This window comes from Atta cephalotes, assembly GCF_000143395.1.
Source record: "Atta cephalotes unplaced genomic scaffold scaffold00010, whole genome shotgun sequence".
NCBI lineage: Eukaryota > Metazoa > Arthropoda > Insecta > Hymenoptera > Formicidae > Atta > Atta cephalotes.
The window spans coordinates 3,126,985-3,147,577 of NW_012130074.1; the positions used below are offsets into that span (position 1 = coordinate 3,126,985).

At 29.1% G+C, this 20,593-nt stretch overlaps 3 protein-coding genes across 3 annotated transcripts; 2 read left to right on the plus strand and 1 right to left on the minus strand.

Annotated features, from left to right (window-relative positions):
• Positions 1–2,709: 2,709 nt before the first annotated feature.
• LOC105627872 (jerky protein homolog-like) lies at positions 2,710–4,571 on the minus strand. Its single transcript, XM_012209148.1, has 4 exons — positions 3,417–4,571; positions 3,118–3,336; positions 2,920–3,060; positions 2,710–2,856 (listed from the first exon to the last, which is right to left on the minus strand). Exons 1-4 carry the CDS (start codon positions 4,569–4,571, stop codon positions 2,710–2,712), a joined length of 1,662 nt encoding a protein of 553 aa, XP_012064538.1.
• A 3,093-nt stretch (positions 4,572–7,664) lies between these two features.
• LOC105627732 (uncharacterized protein C19orf47) lies at positions 7,665–9,215 on the plus strand. Its single transcript, XM_012209011.1, has 3 exons — positions 7,665–7,683; positions 7,940–9,007; positions 9,082–9,215. The coding sequence occupies exons 1-3, from the start codon at positions 7,665–7,667 to the stop codon at positions 9,213–9,215; spliced, it is 1,221 nt and encodes a 406-aa protein (XP_012064401.1).
• Positions 9,216–12,758: 3,543 nt separating this feature from the next.
• LOC105627733 lies at positions 12,759–14,761 on the plus strand. Its single transcript, XM_012209012.1, has 3 exons — positions 12,759–12,941; positions 13,091–13,234; positions 13,739–14,761. The coding sequence occupies exons 1-3, from the start codon at positions 12,759–12,761 to the stop codon at positions 14,255–14,257; spliced, it is 846 nt and encodes a 281-aa protein (XP_012064402.1). The 3' UTR covers positions 14,258–14,761.
• Positions 14,762–20,593: the final 5,832 nt, after the last annotated feature.

Here is a 20,593-nt window from a genome sequence, read left to right on the forward strand (position 1 = left end):
ACGTAGTGTAAGTAAGTTTACTTATTACTTATAAGTACTATACGTAGTATTAAGTAATAGTAGTATATATAGTAGTAGTTAGGTAGTATATTATTATATATATATATATATATATATATATATATATATATAAAAAACAGAATATATCGTATTGAAAAATAAGAATTATTATTAATTTTCTTCTTCAAAATTATCAAATTCTCAACCATCAATAATAGCTGGATTGATATAGCCCGCAATCGACATGACATTCTATTGATTCCGTATCGTCTCTACCGTTCTGGCCATGATTCTGATAGTTCTGATATAGTAGAGAAATTTCTTACGGAACGGAATGCTAATGAACTCATTTCTAGTAAGAAATCCGTTCCGACGTTCCAATTCCATGTACATAGGATGGCACCCTTACATGAATGTAGCAGACTCATATGCAAGGTGTATTTTCTTAAAAAAAATACTACATTGCAAAATAAATTTCAGCAATTTATAAGTTATATCACTTGATTTATATTCGTTAGTCTTTAAAATATTAATGCAGTTTGATTTTATTTCATTCTATATGCGCAACATAAGCTTTGATTTAAAAATTAACTAGCAAATTCTTTGTTTTCAAATAACTTCAAATTTATAAAGAAGAAAAGAATTAAAAACTTACTTTCCTCATTAAATATTATACATAATGTTGTACTCTATCAATTTCTATTTGATAGCATTTGTTTGAGCGTTTGTAAACTCAGACATTATAATAGTTCAAATACATATTCTTCTATTGTAAAATAGAAGTATTAAAAGAGATGAATGATATGTGTTAACGAATCAATTAGATACATTATCATAAATATATAGATTATGAATTTAATTTAAGCGCGAAAATCTGTATTCGCTTTGCGAGTTCAGTCTTTGAATCCGGAGTGGATCGAGCAACTCGATTGGCTCTAGAAATATTAATACCGAACGCAGATGAGATGACATGTAGCAGATAGATGCGAGTTGTCAACAATTTTCGAGGTAAAAGAGCAAACGGACGCTTCCGATTTGCAATACTGAATGCACCTACAGAAATTTTCTAGGGAGAATCTGGCAAATGTCCTCCATGATGGGACAAACTGATCATTTCATCCTTGTCATTTACCGAACGTTAAACAAAGATACAAATTTTGTCACATAATAGCTGAATCAATCAAAACTTGAATATTATTTTGCCAGACTCTCTCTTAAGAGTTTTTAGTCGTACATGTATGTAATTAGTAGAGGAAAGTCGCCTATTATGAGATAAGCGCATAATATGAGATAGCAGCGTTTCTGCTAAACTAATAAACGCTATCTATTGGTTTCATCATTAATTTGTTACTCTTGGATTGAAAAAACTATTTAGTAGATAATTCATTATTAGATCATGCCTGTAATCAATGTAAAACAAGATTTTAGAATTTGGATGTCTTCAAGTTTCATTAAAATGAAAGCATTTAAACCTTGTTTATTATTTAATAAATAAATATTTGGCAATAAATTCTTCATGTAATGATAAGTAAGATAATAGAAAAATATGGGATATGTTGAATTGTTTAATTACAGAAGTTAGATTTGATGATCGTAAAATCATAAGGTGTGGAAATCATAATATGAGATACCAAGGGTATCACCTTATAGTTCCTAATATGAAGTAACTAATGGTCCTATGTTATAGTGAAAATCGCTAAAGTATAAATGTTATTGTACAATAATAAAAAAGACAACTGGAATGAACGTCAAATGCTTATATCTGCGATGCATGATTCAAACTATTTGAAAACGAGGATGTAATCTATCTCATGCTCATTTTTCGCACGCTGTATTTGTTTGTATTTTAGAAACATTAAATAAAGTTTTTTAATTGCAATACTGATATACTTTTCGTTTTACTATCGATTTCTCGAAGCATCTCATATTAGGAGCATTTTTTTAACTTTATGATTTGCTCCTTTTTCACATTCTTTAATTTAAAAAAAAAATGGAATTTGAATTAAATTTTTATGTAATGATATCTTAAAGCTAAATTCCCTTCAAAATGATCTATTATTTTTTTAAATTAATTCTGCCTATAGACTTTTAGCATTTATTCAAAATAAATTCGGTATCTCATAATAGGGGCCTTTGCTCTATTCCCGTGAAAGGTTGAATACATAGGGCTTTGACGCTGCTGAAGTCGTAACAAAAAAAATTTTAATAACATTTACTATAGTAAGAAAAATAATCAAATGATGAAAAATAATTTGAATTAAAACTTAAATAGAAAAATAAATAAGAAAAAATTATAGGAATAGAATTAAAAATAAATGTCCGAAATATTATTTATTAATTTATTACATTAAAGTGAATAAAAGTTCACAAGTATAATTTATAAATTTAATAAAAAATATTATTAAAAGTATACAAAAAAGTATAAAAAAAAATTAAATATTTGAATGCAATAAAATTATATTATAGATTATGCAAAGAATATCAGTAAGGAATATTCACTCAATATGATAATAATAAATATATAATTTGAAATTAAAACTTTTTTTAGTACGAAAAAAAGAAAATTGTTGATTTTGAATTATAATATCACAACCATTTTGAATTATCCTATTTATAGACTAAATAATTTAAAAAGCATAAATAATTTAAATAGAATTTTCAAAACCTATAATTCTATATAAAATTAAAAATTAATTTTATCTTTGGCTTTTAAGATTCATTCCTTAAAATATTTTTAATCTCATATAAATTGGTTAAATTTTGTTGAGTGTAGCGGGAATTTCCGTTGCAATGTCTAATCACTGTATCCAAACACATTTGCACTTTTTGAATGGAATCTTCAAGCATTTCACATAACTGAAAATAATTAAAAGAATAATGAATCCATCTAGATTATTGTTACTTATAAAAAAAACTTACGTCTTCTGAGTCTGCTTCTCCTTTTCCTGATTTTGTTTTCCTTTTCTTATTTCTCTTATTTTCTTCTTCTTCTGTTACTGCTGTATCATCTTTATTCTGTAGTCTTCTTATTTTATTCTGTAGTACTGCTGTTATTCTTCGCTGTATTCCTTTTCTTTCTTCTTCTATTGCTTCTTCTTCTTCTTTTATTATTTGCACTATTTGTGAGTCAGTTAAACATTCGTCTTCACTCATAACTCTCTGGGAGTTCAGCCAGTCTTGAACAGTAATTAATTCTACGGTTGTACCAAGCTGATCTTTTAAAAAATTGTGAAAATGAATAGTGAGATCTTCATAACCTCTCAATTCGTAGCAAACATCATCAACAATTTCAATGTCATCATTAGGTGCAAGAACTTGTAAAATATCTGGCCATAACTGAAAGTATGCATTAGTTATTAAACATAAATAATAAGAAGTATGCATTAGTTGAAAAATTAAAACATTTTTTTACTTACTGCTTTCCATGATTCTGATATTGTAGATTTATTGACTTTATTCCAAGCTGTAGTAATCCAAAAAATGACATTTCTAATACTAAGTTTCTTCATAGCTACTGATAGATTAGTTCCAATATTGAACTGATCGATAAAAAAAGACATTACACTGGTTCGATATAAAGTCTTGAGATTTTGAAGAACCCCTACATCCATGGGTTGTATTAAAAGCGATATATTAGGGGGAAAAAATTCAACTCTAATTTCATTATGCCATAAATTTTTTAAATGTCCATCACGATTGTCCATGAACAATACTGCTTTGGGTGGTAATTCCATGTTCTTCAAAAAACTTTGTACTTGTGGCACAAATTGTTCCTTAAACCATTCCTCAAACAATGATGCTGTCAACCAAGTATTTTTTTGGCTTTTATACACTACCGGCCGAACAGTTAAGCTTTTAAAACCACATAATTTGGCATCTTTCCCTATTAACACTAATGGTAATTTTAATGTGCCACTTGCATTACTGCAAATCATGATAGTTACTCGTTTTTTTTTAATTTTAAATCCTGCTAACTCATTGTTAGTATCACCATATGTTTTTTTTGGAATTTGTTTATAATTCAACCCCGTTGCATCGCAATTGAAAACTTGATGTGGTGTCAAATCTTCATTTTTTATTATATCCAAAAAAATTGTCTTATATTTTTCAGCACCTTCACTATCTAAAGAAGACATACCGGTAGTAAAATCAGTTCTAATTTTGTGGCGTACTTTCCACTTATCAAGCCATCCATTGCTTGCTTTAAAAATACTTTCACCGCCAAACATTTTCCAAAATTTCATTGCCTGCATTTTTACTGTTGGACCACTTATTGGAAAATCTGTAGCACTGCGTTCTTGGAACCATAACCATGTAGCTTTGTCGATTGAAGTATGAATTGGACTTTTCATTCTTTTTTTACCTTTTCCTTCTTCATTGCTAGTTTTTTGCCATTGTCGGAAAGAATCTCTACTTTTTATCCAATTTTTTATTGTTGTTTTATGAACATTAATTTTTTCGGCAACAACATTCATTGGGGTACCTTGGCTCACTTCATGTAAAGCCCATAACTTGGTTTGCAAGTCAACACATTCGAGTTTTTTACGTACTTTTACTTTGTTTTGACTCATTTTTACTTATATCACTTAATATTTACTTAATTATTATATGTAACATTTATTTAATCATATATTAGACATAACCTTTAATTTTTTTACCTACAGCTTAATCATAGAATGCATTTCAAGTTACGCATGAAACGCATGATTTATTGTTTTATCCTTCTTTATTTGATGAACAACAAGGATAAATGATGCATCATGCGCTTCATGCGAAACTCGGAACACATCCCTTGAGGTAGGGTGCTTTCCAGCAAGGACGCAGACACAATGTAACACAATAAATCATTATGTCCTTGTTGTTTGCCTACGTTAAACAAGGATAAAACGATTCACTGTGTTACAGTTTCTGACTGTGTTTCTTGCTGGAAAGCACTCCTAGAATCTCTTGGGTACGTTCCACTTAACGTCTGCAACGTTCGCAAACATTAGGATGCGAATACATGAAACGCGGAAATGCGGAAACACGAAAGATAAAATTAACTAAACTTTACTAAATTTCCCGCCTTTCTACGTTCTGTTTCGCTTGTTTTTAGCTATGGTCAAAGTCTCGCTACAAATGCTTTGAAACGTTTAATGGACCAATTAGAAGAAAGAATTTTGCAACTGATCAAAAAACTGTATCCGTAATATTAGAAAATAAAGGGTATGGTCAACGCGATGCTGCAAATGAAGCGTTTTTTAATTGGTCAATTTAAAATTCTTTCTTCTAATTGGTCCATTAAATGATTTAAAACGTTTGTAGCGAAACTTTGACTACAGCCTACATGGAACATAAGCATTGTTTGTTTTGTCTCTCGAGGTTTGTTTGCTTCGCATACTTCAACATGTAATATGTTCCTACTATAACTCTTACTCATTCCAACGCACTTAATAAAGTGAGTAGGAGCTCTGGTAGGAGCATGTTAGAACATCGAGCTTGCAATGCGAACAAACCTTCGGGAACTCGGGATCGCTCCGAATAAATCTAGCGTACTTAAAATGTAGGAATTCACACTATAATATGAATATTAGATGTCGTACGTAGTAAATGTGAATCCTATATTTCAAGTACGATTCATTCAGAGTAGCTCCCGAGAAACAATGCTACAATTTGAGCGGAAAAGTGGAAAAACAGGAAATTATAAATTATTAATTTTTAATGGAATTCATTGATTAAAATGCTTGGATTCAATACATAAGCTAAAAAGATAAGCAAATTAATAAAAATTGCAATTAATTAAGTGAATAAAATTTTTTTAATGCATAGTGTATAAACGAATCAACCAATCAAAATCTTTCTTTTCTTCCCATTTCATGGAAAAGGAGAATTTTGATTAGATGATTCCTTTATCCACTATTCATTATGCGTTATGCATGAATCTGTTTTCCCAGTCTAACAATAAGCCATTAGTCATAAATCAGAAGTTAGAAGCTGGAAATTGATCAATTACAGTCGTCAATTTCTAACTTCTGACTAATGGTTTATTATATAATGGCTATAAGGGGGAAGCATAGATGCATAAGAAAATGTACAATTAAAGTCCTTTGTTTCTTTCCTTTCCATAAAATAAAGAATTCTGATTGGTTAGTTTTCTTATATCTTATCTGTTATGCATTATGCAAGATGCTGTGCTTCCCGCTTAAGGATATATCCACATGCAAGAGTCTGTGTTTCCCCGTCTTAGGATCATTCCACACAAACTTGCATAGCCGAATAAACATACGCATACAGAAAATTATCCAATCATATTTTATGTTTGCCTTTATAACAAAAATGTAATTGCAAGTATTGTACATTAGTTGCAAGCTGATTGCAAGCTAATCTGAAGCTTGCATTTTGAAATCAACGCTTCATATTGGCTGTCGCAACAAACTTGCGATCAGCTTGCAACTAATGTAGAAGCTTAATACATAAGAAAATGAATCTGTGTTTAAGAAAATAATCTGTGCTTCCCGCATATGGTTATGCGGCTCTGCAAGTTTGTGTGGAATGGCTCTTACTGTTATTTCAATTTCTGTTAGATTACGTAATCTAAAACAGTATCCTGATTGATTCATTAGCTTAAGTTTACATCTTATGCATTCTGTTATGGAATTTTATGTGCGGCAGCCCTAATGATTTCTGCACACTGGACGTGGAAACTCTTGTCGCGCGACAAAATGTGATGTGTTAGTCAATAAGTTTGCAACTTATAATGTGTTTATGGCCGCAGCACAGACTCTTGCATAACGCATAATGCATACGAGAATCAACTAATTCTTCTTTTCTATGGAATGGAAAGAAAGGGAAGGTTCTGATTAGTTGTTTCGCTTATGCATTATGCGTTATGTAAAAGTCTGTGCTGCGTCTCATTGCTGCGCGACAAACATTTCCGCGTCCAGTGGGCAGGAGCCCACATAAAGGCTTAAACACAATGGGAAAAAGACACACGAAACAGAGAATAATAAGCTGTCCAATCAGAGCTCTGAGATATAATATCGAATTTATACACCAGAGCTCTGATTGGACGGCTCGTTATTCACTATTGCCTGTGTCTATTGTGTTTAAGCCTTTAGTTATCTATTGCATCGTCGGGAGGTGATTGGTTACTTCATTACTTCCTATTCTATCATGTTTTGCGATCAAGGATTCTGAATATCCTTCTCTGTTCTTATCTTGTATATCGCTTGATATATGCTTTCGTTTATATACTTGTGTGTGTGTGTGTGTGTGTGTGTGTGTGTGTGTGTGTGTGTGTGTGTGTGCTTGAATTCGTATTTGGTACATATGTACACAACCGCGTAATCGGTGTATACATATATAGGCATAGTGGAGCCCCAGAGAAATTCTTGTGTTTATTAATAATTTCTCTCGACATTGTATAAAATAGAGCCAGAAAGAGCCGATTTAGAATTGGCATAATTAGAGATCGTTAATTCGTAGAATCTTTCATGCATCTGTTCTTTTGATCCGATTATAATTTCGGATGATTGTAACTTGAATCTTAATTGTGGCGGCTCTTTGCAAAATGCACAAAAAGTGGGCAGAGATATATTCTTGAAGAAAAAAAGTCCGGTTTCTCGACTTAATCAATTATTGCGAAAAGTACAAGACAAAATTTATCTTATACTTCAATTGTTAAAATGGCTGCATCCTTGTCAGGTGAGTTGTGAATTTATTTTATAACGATCTTTCAAATTTGCAATTTTAAAATTATTAATTTTCAAATTATTAATTTATAACGGTTGAAAAACGCATAAATAATAAATAATGTCATCTTTTATTCGTACTAAATGATCTTGTAATTTAAAAGTTACATTTATGATGTTTGTAAATTTGAGAACTTAAAATAACTTTTACAGGTTTTACTTTTCCTTTTACTTCTTTAACATATAATTGTATATCAATTTTTTTATAGCTTATTGGGTAAAGTTTTTCAAAGGGGCTGGATTTTCTCAAGATGTGGCCACTAAGCATGCAGTTGTGTTCTCAAACAATCGCATCAAACCAGATATGTTGCCAGACTTGGATAAACCTAGTCTCAAAGAAATGGGTATCACATTAATGGGCGATATGATTGCTATTTTGAGATATGCCAAGAAAGTAGTAGAAGAAACAACCTGCGAGAGATTTTTAGTTGATTCAGAAGACACACTTCCAACTCCAAAGGTTTCTGTATCAAAACCTATTATGAAAAAAGGAAGCAAGGAAATTGGAAATAAGACTATGGTTTTAGCAACATCTAAAACAGACTCTACAAAGAAGATAGTTAAATCTTTATCTGCAACAAAAAAGATTTTGACTATAAGGAAGCCAATTTCTGCCCCAGTTACCACTAATGCTGTTAATCAAAAGCCGATATCTGTCAAAAGAAAACTGGCATCGGAAGAAGACAATGATGAAGACAATGATGAAGATAACTGGAATATTTCAGAGAAGAAAGTAAAAACGACAAATGGTAGTGAAGATAATATTGAATACACTGTCGCAACACCGAAGGCAATAGTAAGAACTCAGATACTTAAAAAACCTGTTGAACAAAAACGAACAGTATTTGATAGATTAGGCGATAGCTCGGTCACAAGCACAACTAATTTAGTTGACACGACGCCTACTTTCAATATTACTGGAGTTAGTAAAGAAGTATTTAAGAGATCTACTAGTGTTTTTAAGCGTCTTGGTGACATAGATGATAAGAAGGATCAGACAACTACTGCAGGAATACTTAAGAATGGATCAAGTATTACCAATACGCTAGGCATACTGAAAAATCGAACATCACCTAGCGTACGCACGTCAATTATAACGACAAAGAGAGTCATGCCTAAAATTACCGGCACTATGCATGCCGATCACGAAGTTAATAAGAAGATTACTTTGAATAATACAAGTCGTATACTAAAACTGAAAAAGGAAGTACCTAATGTTAAATCAAATATTGAAGGTATTTCAAAAAAAATATCTACAGTCACATCTGGCAAGTTAGGTTTGTATATGTTAAATTTTACCAGTAGGTAATTGTGTAAAAGGGAATGATTTTTCTTGATTTTATTATTGCAGCTTCAGAACGTCTTGTCTCAATACCAGCCAAAGCACGCTTGGGCACAACCACTGCCAAACAAGTGACTTTCAGTAAAGTGGCAACAGTGACACATGTCAAAAGGGCAGATGTTTTCAGTCGCTTGGGTATTTAAGTTTGGCTTGATCCTCCCTATCAATCGCGAACAAGCAATGGTTTGCAATCGAACTGTTATTTGTATAAAGTTAGAGTTTTCCGAATCAATGCATTAATATTGATTAATGCTAATCAAGTGATTGATTGGACTTTTTTTTATTACGAATGGGTATATCCAAAGGGTGTTTTCCAATTGTAAAATCACTAGACACTTTCATGTACACGATGACACAAGTTACGTTCCATTCAAGTAATTGATGTAATCGTCAATACAACATCCATACTCAGCCAGAAGGCTACTAGCCAGTTGTGCAAGCTTGTGTTTTCTAGTAACCATTACATATTATTAATCGCGGTTATAAATAAGGTTGAAGTGATTGGCATTTTTGCTTTTTTTCATTCAATGAAGACAGTAAAAGATAAATTTAATCTAATTCTATCTGAAACCAATTGAAATTACACAGCGTACACATTCTGTTCTAATCGATTTATACATTTCGTGCATTACAGTGTATACTGTTAGAAATGTTCTTAAATTAAAATTTAATGAAATTTATATAATTTGAACTTAATTTCATGACATTACATTAAATTTAATGTATTTTTCATGAAAATTTAATGTACACGTTCATTACATTTAAATAATTACTGTAACTTAATTTTCAGTTAAATCATTCATTACTTTTTCGTTCATAACCATCCTTTTCATTTACATGTAAAGGAAGTGGTTACATTTCTAACAGTGTATGTTAGTATTAAAATGTGTTAAGCAATTGAAAAGCACCCAGAGGCTTGCAAGGCTATTGCAAGGTTATGGTAAATGACTTATAGAATGTAAATATAATAAGAGACTTACGATTAGATTTATAATTTAGTGACGCCATGAATTGCTCGGTCATAAAGAACGCAAATTGTATACTATAATATGCAGTGCAATGTATTTTTTTATTTAGAAATTTCTAAAAGATTATTCAAATTTCTACTTTTTTCTTTTTTTTTATTTAAGACATTTTAAAAGACGATTCGATTTTGTATAAAAATGAAATAACTAGAATTATGTCCTATAAGATACAACTGTATTTTAAACTTGGATTTATGTGTAGCCTTTTTGACTTTAAGGAAAAAAAAAGAAAGTTTTATGGAGTATTTTTCCTATACTATATTGCTTTCTATGTTTTGATAATACTCCGAGATAACGATATATACAAGTACATGTATGGACGGCAATTAGATTTGCTACATTTTGAGAAACGACTTGTTATATTTTTAACTGTATTTCCTATAACTCAATTCAACACCTTTTGCTCTTCCTGCATAATAAACATTTATTTGTTTTATAATACATAAATATTGATATGAAAAAAAAGAATAAGCCAAAAGTGTCCTATAAATATTCTATTATCAACGTTTATCGATATTTTAAGTATTGATAAGTATGACTTGTGATAATAACAAATTGATGTAATTATATAAGTGTTTTGTATAACTGAACCATTGCCATATAATATTAATTTGTTGCTATTTTATATTTCGTAAGTGAATATTGAAAAATTTATTTTTATAAGATTTCTGATAAATCTGAACAAAGTTAAAAAGAGAGAACTCACGAAATATTAATATTAACAAAAATGTTTGTTTGATATATCAACAAAAAGATATTCATCAGCAAATGTTTGGGTTTTTCATTACTATTAAAATTTTAAGATCTAAGGAGAGAATTAGTGTACTTTTCAGTAAATATCTATATGGAAGCAATAATCTCTTTATAATCTTTATTATAAAAAATGTAACACACACACGCGCGCGCGCGCGCGCGCGCACGCACGCACGCACGCACGCACGCACGCACGCACGCACGCACGCATGCATACACACGCATTAATGATTAGTACATTTTTATAATTGCATAAAAAATTTCCATAAAAAATTGTCAAGAAAGCCCCAATAAATACACGCGAAAATATATTTCTTTTTTTAAAAGTATGTTTATTTTTATCAATATATGTATATAGAGTAACTTTTTAAATCTCTGTTTAATTTACTTCTTATCTTTTTTTAATTGGAAAAAAGTAAAAAGTAAATTAAACTGAGATTAGTTAATCTTAATAAAAATGAATATTACATTGGTTTTATATTGGTAGAAATGAATATTAATGAGACGAATGCTTTTACATCAAATAATCTTTATTTTTGAAATTTATCATTCATTTTTTTTCTATTTAAATACATGTGAAAAGAAAAAAAAAGAAATGAGAAATCTTAAGTTCTTTATCTATTCTTTTGCTAAACTATCTAACATCTCGTGTACATTTGGACTCACTCGTAGTTCGTACTCATGATTATCGCACTCATCGAATCAAATTCGTAGTCCATTTGTATTCATTCGCGCTCATTCACTTGGCTTCAAACTTGTCTTTTAATAACATCTTATTGGTGGATATATAATTTCTTATCAATGCATGATATGTATAGAATAAATAATGATATGTCTCTCTCTTGTCAATATAAAAAGTTTATTCAGCAGCAGTCAGCCCTAAGTGAATTTTAATGATCGTCAAATGAGTCTAATGGGCCTGAGAATAAGGCTCTAAAAACCCTATCGATTAGTTGATATGATTAGAATTAAACAATTTTATTTATATATATATATATTTATTTATTGATTTATTATCACAATTATTCATTCATTATTAAATGCTGTGTAAATAAGCATATACAAATAGCATCTTTTTCTATTGATTATTAGTCGATGTTGTATGAATGACGGAACGCGGATGATACCAATAGAAGTGCAATTTTATAAATAAAAATGGAATATTATTATCAGATCTATCGGATTCGCTTGATAATCAAAAATTTTCTCAGGATTGGACTCATTAATAAATACTTTATCAGTCTGTTCCAACTTTTGGTACTGTTCCAAGTAGCCTAAATCGAGCAGAAGCGAACGCGAACAAGCACGAATGAAGAATTACGAACGAACTTGAGTGCGACTGATATTGTCAGTACAAACGAGTATCGTTTCATCAAATGAATATCGACGAATACCTTCTGTCTTTCTTGTCGATATATTTATCAAAGGAAAAGCATTCAGTGAAGAAAGAACTTATTGTTACCTATTATTAATGGTAAAGTGTTTGTTAAGTAGAAGACACGGATACGATTCCCTAATATCACAACGGGATCTTTTTGAAAGGAAACATTAATCCACTTTAATAAACGCATAATTATCCAAAAACAAATCCAATGCAATTCAGCAATATATTGTGTTATTAAATCTTGTCATAAACCATGATACTTTATCCCAATAGAACGGAAATTTATAGTAGAAAAGAGAAAAGCACTTGTTCGTGATCGTTCATGTTTGATCAGTCTGAATAGATTAACATTTTCTCAGTCGAGACATTCGTAAAATTCGACCTTCATTGAAGTCTTACGTTTTATTAAATAGACATAATACAAATATATCATACACACACACATATATATATATATAATAATAAAAAAAATTATAATTTATAATAATAATAATAAATATATTATGAAGTGTTAGTGAAGTGTAATGGAATGGCCAAACGATAAAGCTTTATTATTTATTAATGAAATTGAAAGCTTACCGATTTTATGGGATTCTTCAGATCCATATTATAAAATTAGTAGGAAAAAAAATGAGACATGGGAAAATCTTGCCAACAAATTCTGTACAACAATACTAGATGTTAAAAAGAAATGGCTTTCGTTACAGGTAAACAAATATATTTGTTTTTTATATACCAGTATTTTATTGCAAAAAGTAATTATAACTTTGAGAATTATTGCGTAATTATTTTATATTCGATGAGTTCAACATGAGTCTTTAATTATTGATAATGAATCTATGAGTACTTTTTCTAGGCGTCATACAGAAGAGAGAGAATTAAGATGATTGATTCTGCAAAAGGAACTGAGAAAAAAGTATCGTCAAAATGGTTTGCATATCGTGCAATGACATTCTTGGGGGATCATTATAAACCAAGAGGAATAAGAAATATTTCTGAGGTAAAATAAACATACATTTTATAAATTTCTTTTAATTTTAATTTTGAAAGTAAAATTAATGTTCAATTTTAGTATATTTTCTCTTTTTAAAATAGATTATGAATTTTCATAAACTACTTTTTTTTTTTAGAAAAAATAAACTTTAGTTTCCAGTATTGTTTTTCCTTCGAACCATATTATTATTTGTTCATTCTGCTCTTCAAATTATATATTCAGTCACAAAATTTTATATCTAAAATTTAAAATTAATTATATATAAATACTGCTAAATATAATTACAATTTTTGGTAATATAACTTATCAAAATAATTACTAAATAAATTATATCAAAATAATTATAGGCCCGTATTCACAACGCGCTTTTATCTTTAAAATTCTATAATCTGCATAACGTAAAGTTATAGTATGTTGGTATATTTTACGTTATGCAAGTGCTAACATTGTAAGCGTGTTTTGAATACAAGTCATAATGTATAATATATGGTAATGTTGTCGTTATTTCAGACTTCTGAAACATGTCGACAGGAAGAAAGTAGTGACCTTAAGGATCAAGAAGGTATTAATGAAACAGACATAACATGTCCGAAAGTAGAAGCTACATTACACGAACCAGAGAGAAGTGTACGATTGCATAATACCTCGTTGCGAAGAAAACATTTGAAAATGTTTTATTCTCCAGAATTAAATAACCCAAAGAAAAGAAAGATTAATGAAGATAAGCCAAGTGAAATGTATATTTTAAAAGCTACTGTTGCAGAAAAAGAATGTCAACGAGATGAAAATGAGACTTATGGTGAATACGTGGCACTGACACTGAAGAAATTAGATAATTATTCACGTATAATGGCTAAACATTACATTAATGAGATTCTTATAGAAGCAGAATTAGGGAAATACAAAGATTCGATTCCTCAAAGATCGCCTATATCCACGGCCTATTCTGCTATTTCACCATCGCTTTCTGTATATTCTTACCAATCCGGAAGTTCCAATAATGTGGTTTCTTCTGAACCGAATCTGTGATCACCTGATGAACTAATAGCATTAAAAAATTATTTCTCTTTCTCAGTGCGTTGTCTTTTGTCAGTCGTAATCTCTTCTGCATCTGATATTCACTGATATATGGGACCTACAGTTTTTAATTCCGAATAGCTCAAGGTGGAAGAAATACTTTACCATGGAACGGTCTCGGAAGAGATTATCGCAAAGATTCTCTTAATAATTAGTCATTATCTTGGTAATCAAAATGATGATCAAGTAAAATTTGATATGTGTGGTCTGAGTGGATTTGAATCCCATAGCAGCCATACGACTCTATGCCACAAAGTTATTTAACACGATTTTAAATCATTTCTATTTTCTGCAAGCTTTTGTTGAAATACATATCGAAATATATTTCTCATTTTCATTACTTTTGTAATTAATTTCTTAGAAATAATTCTTATTAATATATGTAAATTATATTTGCAAATTTTTTTGAAATAAAATTGTTCTAAAAGAAATAAAAAGAAATAAAATATTTTATTAAATAAATTTATTTGAATTATTTATAGAACTTCTGCAAAAGTTTTTATACACTTCAGAAATAATTTTCAAGATGTTCTGAACTTTCTTAAATAAGTACCTGGAAATCTTTATTTGCTAAGTGATTCTTAAATTAATAGCCTTTTTGATTTGCTGACTCTGTTCGAGATGAGTCAGCAAAGACACTGTCCCTTTTTTTTCAATAGAAATTACTTATAATTAGTGTATATATATTTTTAAAAAGACGAATTATTATAGGAGACGAATTATTATAGAAGACGAATTATAAGAGACTAATTTGTTAAGTTCTTTAATATAAATTTATGTATGTAAAATTTTCGAAGATCTCTCTTACAAAAGTAAATATAAAAAATTGCATCAATTGAAAAAATACAAAGTTATAATAAGTAATTCAAATGTTTCACATTAATGTTTCAACCAATGAATTTCATTATATTTTACGCTTTTAAACATTTTAAATATATATATTTTAATATAATTGTGAAATCTATAAAATATATTTTTATATATCGATTTTTATAAAGTTTTTAAATACGAATATATATACTAGTAGCATAGTAATCGTCTTATTAAAGATGTTAAAGTCATTTGACATCATCTTGATATTTTCGATACGAATCAAAAATCATATTTATGTATTAAAGAAAGTGATAATATGAAATTAAAATATCTAAATGATTAATCAATAATTTTCAATTTATTATCCATAATGATAATATCCATAATGATAATATAGATACTTCATAGATATAAATGTGCATATCTCTTGCAATTACTATGTTCGATTTGCCAACATTGTTTGCATATTATTTTTTTTACTAATATTTTGTCCATTGGATACATTTATGACATGATAATATTCTATTTTCATTTAAGATTATGAAGATGCATTATTATTCGTGATTCTTATAAAAAAATAGTTTTGTAGCAACACATACGATATATTATTGGGTTATAAATATGTATGCCTATTTATGTATTTATATAATATTATAAATCATAAATTTAATACTCTATTATTGACTAATAGAGTCTGATGTCTATTAAATATTGAACGGTTGAAACGGTCGATAATGTCTGTACTCTTCAATTACCTCCGAGTTCACTTGATCATGAAAATTTACCCGTGGCTGGCCGTCTTTAATAGTACCTTATCGGTGTTAAGACTCATTTTTATATGTTCGTTATTTTGTTCGTCGTAAATGTTCATTTATGATTGTTCTTGTTGGTCTCGAGTCAGCTTTTAATTGACTTTCTTTAATAGTACCTAGTGTATGTGTCGAATCATCGATTGTTTAAAAGAGAAAAGAAACAACGCGTGGACGTCCTGAATATACATACATGTGTGTCAATAATACGCGTATATTATAGATCCGTATTCTCATCCGTAGGATTTTTTCTAGTTTTCCTGTAGAAATCTGTGAGGCTGATATTTTTGGTAAAGAAAGTGTACAAGAACTGTTTTTGAGTATGCAAACATTTTATTTTTTCATTGTTGATAGAATTATAATTATACAATAAAGCTGTATCATGAAAGAAATAACGATTGGTTTAAAAGAAATGGTTATATTTAAAGTTTAAAGACAATTTTTGCTACAGATGCATGTCTATACCAAAATTTTTACACACGAAATTATTTTAAGTGCAAAAGCATAACATAAGCATTTTATTTGTTATAAATACAGCACATATTTTCTAAAATTATCAAATATTATGAATTTGCTCAGTTAAGATAAAAATCTGTATACAAATCTGTTTGTTATATTTGTATTCCATATAATTTTTTGCATTTGAAAGAAGATGAATATTTATTTGGCCATTAGAGAGAGAAAGGGTGACGAATCGAGTGCAGAAGGTGCAGGTAAAATGAATGAACCGCATGTTATGCTTTTGTATTTTATATATACGTAGCAAAGTCTTTATTATGCATCAGGGGCGTAATAGTAGGCACCCGACATCCTAATAATTATTTTTTATTTTCTATATAGTTTATGCTCTAACTAGTTAATAAGTATCACTATTTATTATTGGATTTGATATTTGAGATTATTATTTTTATTATTGTGTTTTCATTCTATTAGGAACGCAATTTCAATTAGATTTATTTATATTTTTTAGACTTGTGTCTACGTTACTAATATCTTTCCTTCTAAAATTATTTATAATAATCGAATTCGAGTCTTTTACGTGGTAAGAGCGATTGTTTTATCACTAACAAGTAACGATAATTTACAGATTTAACAATTAGTCATCCCAGATTATAAGATTTTCCAACGCATGCGCATCCCCACTAATTTTGTACGCATATATGCGTATAGTTGATTGCATAATTTGTTAAAATGATTTATTTAACTAACTTGTGCAAAGTAGAACAGTTTTTTTGGATTCTTGAGAAAAATTTTGAATTTTTTTTTATAAAAATATGTTATATCAAATAATAATATAATATCTTGATATCAATAAACATTAAAAAAAGATTTTATTTCTTTAAATATTATTCCTTTCTATATTTCCTTAAATTATTTAAAATCTTTTTATATTATTATTAATACATACTTTTTATATTATTTTTATTATAATATAAAAATAATATAATTATATTGTAATTTAATAAATCTATATTTGTCCTTTGATTGTATGATAAATTTGTATTTATAATTCGAACATATATTTGATTGAAGATTGAAATTTTTATACCTCAATAAATCTAGGGCGATATTTAAACAGATAGTCAAATCTGTCAAAAATAGATTTTACAAAATGTCTACTACGAATTTTATCGGCAGAATGCCAACAGAAATGATGCCAATAGAATTTGTTACGGAATATAATGATAAATTGATAGAAAGCGAATAGAATTTGTCATTTTGGGACCTTTAAACAATATATTCTATTAAAAAAGTGTTCAAAATAACAGATTTTGCTTGAGTTTCACTGACAATCTGTTAACGTGAACTTTTCGCTTATTGTGTATATAATTAGATTTTATTATATAAGATTTTAAGTCAGATTTTTTGTAAGTAAAAGATTTTAACTTAATAAGATATTAAGTATGATTTTATATATGTTTGTATAAGTACGATTTTGAGTACAAAATCATTTTTTTCTCTTTTTCTTTTCTTTATTAAAGATTCCGCACGAATACAAGTTTGATATAGTCAGTGAAAAAAAAAACATATAACTTAGTACAAAATTTTTCATGCATGAACATAAATATATCTATATATCTAAGCATACATAATAATTATATGAAATATGTCCATAAATGATCTTACAGTGTTCCTTTTTTTATAAAATTACTGTTTAAGATGAGAAAAATAATAATAATAATGAAAGAAAAATAATAATGAATAAAAAATAATTAAAAGGATAATTTTTATATTATTTCTTTTAGAAAAAATCAAGTTTGGAAAAATGTAGAATAATTACTCACACATAATTATATATAATATTTTATTTATAATTACGTATGAGCAATTTTTTTTGCATTTCTCTAAACTTGATTTTTTCTAAAAGAAATAATATAATATGAAAATTATTCTTTTAATTATTAGGTATACAACTTTGCTTCCGCCGTTTTTTTTCCGAAATTCGAGGCTTTATTGTAAAAAACTGGTTATACATTTATGATTCAAAGTATTGTCCATCGCTGGCCACTACTTTCTCCCATCTTTCGGGTAGCGTACGAATCCCGCGTCGAAAAAACTGGTCATCTTTTGAGGCTATCCACGAATCGATCCAATTTTTTACTTCTTCATAAGACCGGAAGTGTTGGTCAGGCCGTGTGCCATTGATCGAAACAAGTGATAGTCAGAGGGAGCAACGTCTAGAGAATACGGCGGGTGGGGTAGGACTTCCCATTTCAATGTTTCCAAGTATGTCTTGACCACTTTCGCAACATGGGGTCGAGCATTGTCATGCTGCAAAATCATTTTATCGTGTCTCTCGTTGTATTGCGGCCGTTTGTCTTTCAATGCTCGGCTCAAACGCATCAATTGCGTTCGATACCGATCGCCTGTGATTGTTTCAGTCGGTTTTAACAGTTCATAATACACTACGCAGAGCTGGTCCCAAATACAGAGCATGACCTTGGACGTCAAAATCACCGTTCTTTCACTAATAGCGGCCTCACCATAAGTATTTGAGAGCATTCGATGAGTCTCAGCCGCAGATTTCTTCATATTGAAGCAAAAAATTAAAACCTCTCGCAAATGACGAGAATTTGGCTCGTAAACTGACATTTTCAATCGAGAATAACTTTATGATGCAGACACAAATCGCAGACTAATGTTTCTATGGGGTTATGTTGATAGATGCCCAAATTTGTTGTATGACGTTTATGATCTATTTATTTCGACCACCACTTACCGCTAAAGCCATCTATAGGAAAACGGCGGAAGCAAAGTTGTACACCTAATATTTTTCGGTTTTTTTCATTATTATTTTTCTTATATTAAACAGTAATTTTACAAAAGAAAGAAGAATACATGGACACATTTCATAGATATTTATATATGTTTATGTATGTTTAAATATATTTATGCATGAACAATTTTTTACCGAGAATATTCAAATAACGATGCCTTTCATTTACGCAAATCGACACAAATGGATACAAATATTATTTTATCTTTCTTGATATTCAGTGAGTAACAAAAAATGTTTTCCATTTCTAAAAATTCAAAAAAGATGAAGAATAAGTGAATCCGACATTAAAGTTAATTTAATATATTAATGAAAACGAGCATACATAAGTCGACACTAACATCATTCTAACTTTCTTATATTTCATGAATAAAAAAGACAACATGATTCGTGTATCGATTTATATCATAAAATGAAAAGCACTCACAAAACGATACTTGTGTTGATTTATATCAACACATTAAATAGAAAGCATTCTAAAGTATTTTTAGTATAAGATACAAATATTTGTAGAAACAATTATAAAGTTACAATTATTTTCGTCAGAAACTCTTAAAAATTTTTATCTGTACTCAGCCTTTTTTTGGACAACAATCATGTATATAAAAAAAAACTTTTCCTAAGGCGGAACTTTCCTTAAGATGAAAAATGAATTTTTTTGTTAAAGATCAAAATATTTCATATTTTTACCAAAGAAAGGTTAAAATTATGTGATTTACTATTACTTTTCTCTTCTTTACTACTATTATTCTGCAACTCACGATTATTTTATTGATTGAAACTATGCTGACAATGCCAGAAATCGTTTCGAGAATAAATTAATAAATCATATTTGAACAATTCGGTCGTTCCGATTTTTAGCATCGTGAATACTCGGGTCAGTTCAAGCTCAATTAAGATTAAATGTCAATAATCTTATTTAAATATAATAAGACTGTTCTGGCGAAAATAAAAATCATAGTTTCTAGAAGGTGAAAATTAGAGGCATTTATTCTTTTTTTACGTTCTGTTGTCTCAAGATTTTTGCCTTCTCTGTGCTTCTTTATTTCTCTCCATCACTCCAATCTTTATTTTATTTATTCATAATCTATGTTAGTGTTCGTAAGTGTATAAGTCTTATAATCGAATGTGTGAAATTAGTCTATTAATGCCAACAATTCTGGTTACTGAAACAATTAACCGGTTAAATTCGAACGTTAAAATTTACTTCTACTTTCGAAAACATAAGTAAATAAATATTAATTATCTATATTATATTTATACTTGTTATATCTTGCTTGTAATAATCTTGTTTAAATATGCAATAATTTGTACTCATTTCCCGATTTTCGAAATCTTATTGCAAATATTAAAATAACGTTTATATCGGAAGATTAAGGAAATTATAGA

Excerpts from the sequence above, each read along its gene's own strand:
- LOC105627872 (XM_012209148.1), bottom strand. The coding sequence starts at position 4,571 with ATGAGTCAAAACAAAGTAAAAGTACGTAAAAAACTCGAATGTGTTGAC. Across the intron at positions 3,337-3,416 it reads TATCAGAATCATGGAAAGCA|TTATGGCCAGATATTTTACA; the intron begins GTAAGTAAAAAA and ends GCATACTTTCAG. Across the intron at positions 2,857-2,919 it reads GAGAAGCAGACTCAGAAGAC|TTATGTGAAATGCTTGAAGA; the intron begins GTAAGTTTTTTT and ends AATTATTTTCAG.
- LOC105627732 (XM_012209011.1), top strand. Across the intron at positions 9,008-9,081 it reads AGTCACATCTGGCAAGTTAG|CTTCAGAACGTCTTGTCTCA; the intron begins GTTTGTATATGT and ends TTATTATTGCAG.
- LOC105627733 (XM_012209012.1), top strand. The coding sequence starts at position 12,759 with ATGGAATGGCCAAACGATAAAGCTTTATTATTTATTAATGAAATTGAA. Across the intron at positions 12,942-13,090 it reads AGAAATGGCTTTCGTTACAG|GCGTCATACAGAAGAGAGAG; the intron begins GTAAACAAATAT and ends TACTTTTTCTAG. Across the intron at positions 13,235-13,738 it reads GAATAAGAAATATTTCTGAG|ACTTCTGAAACATGTCGACA; the intron begins GTAAAATAAACA and ends TCGTTATTTCAG.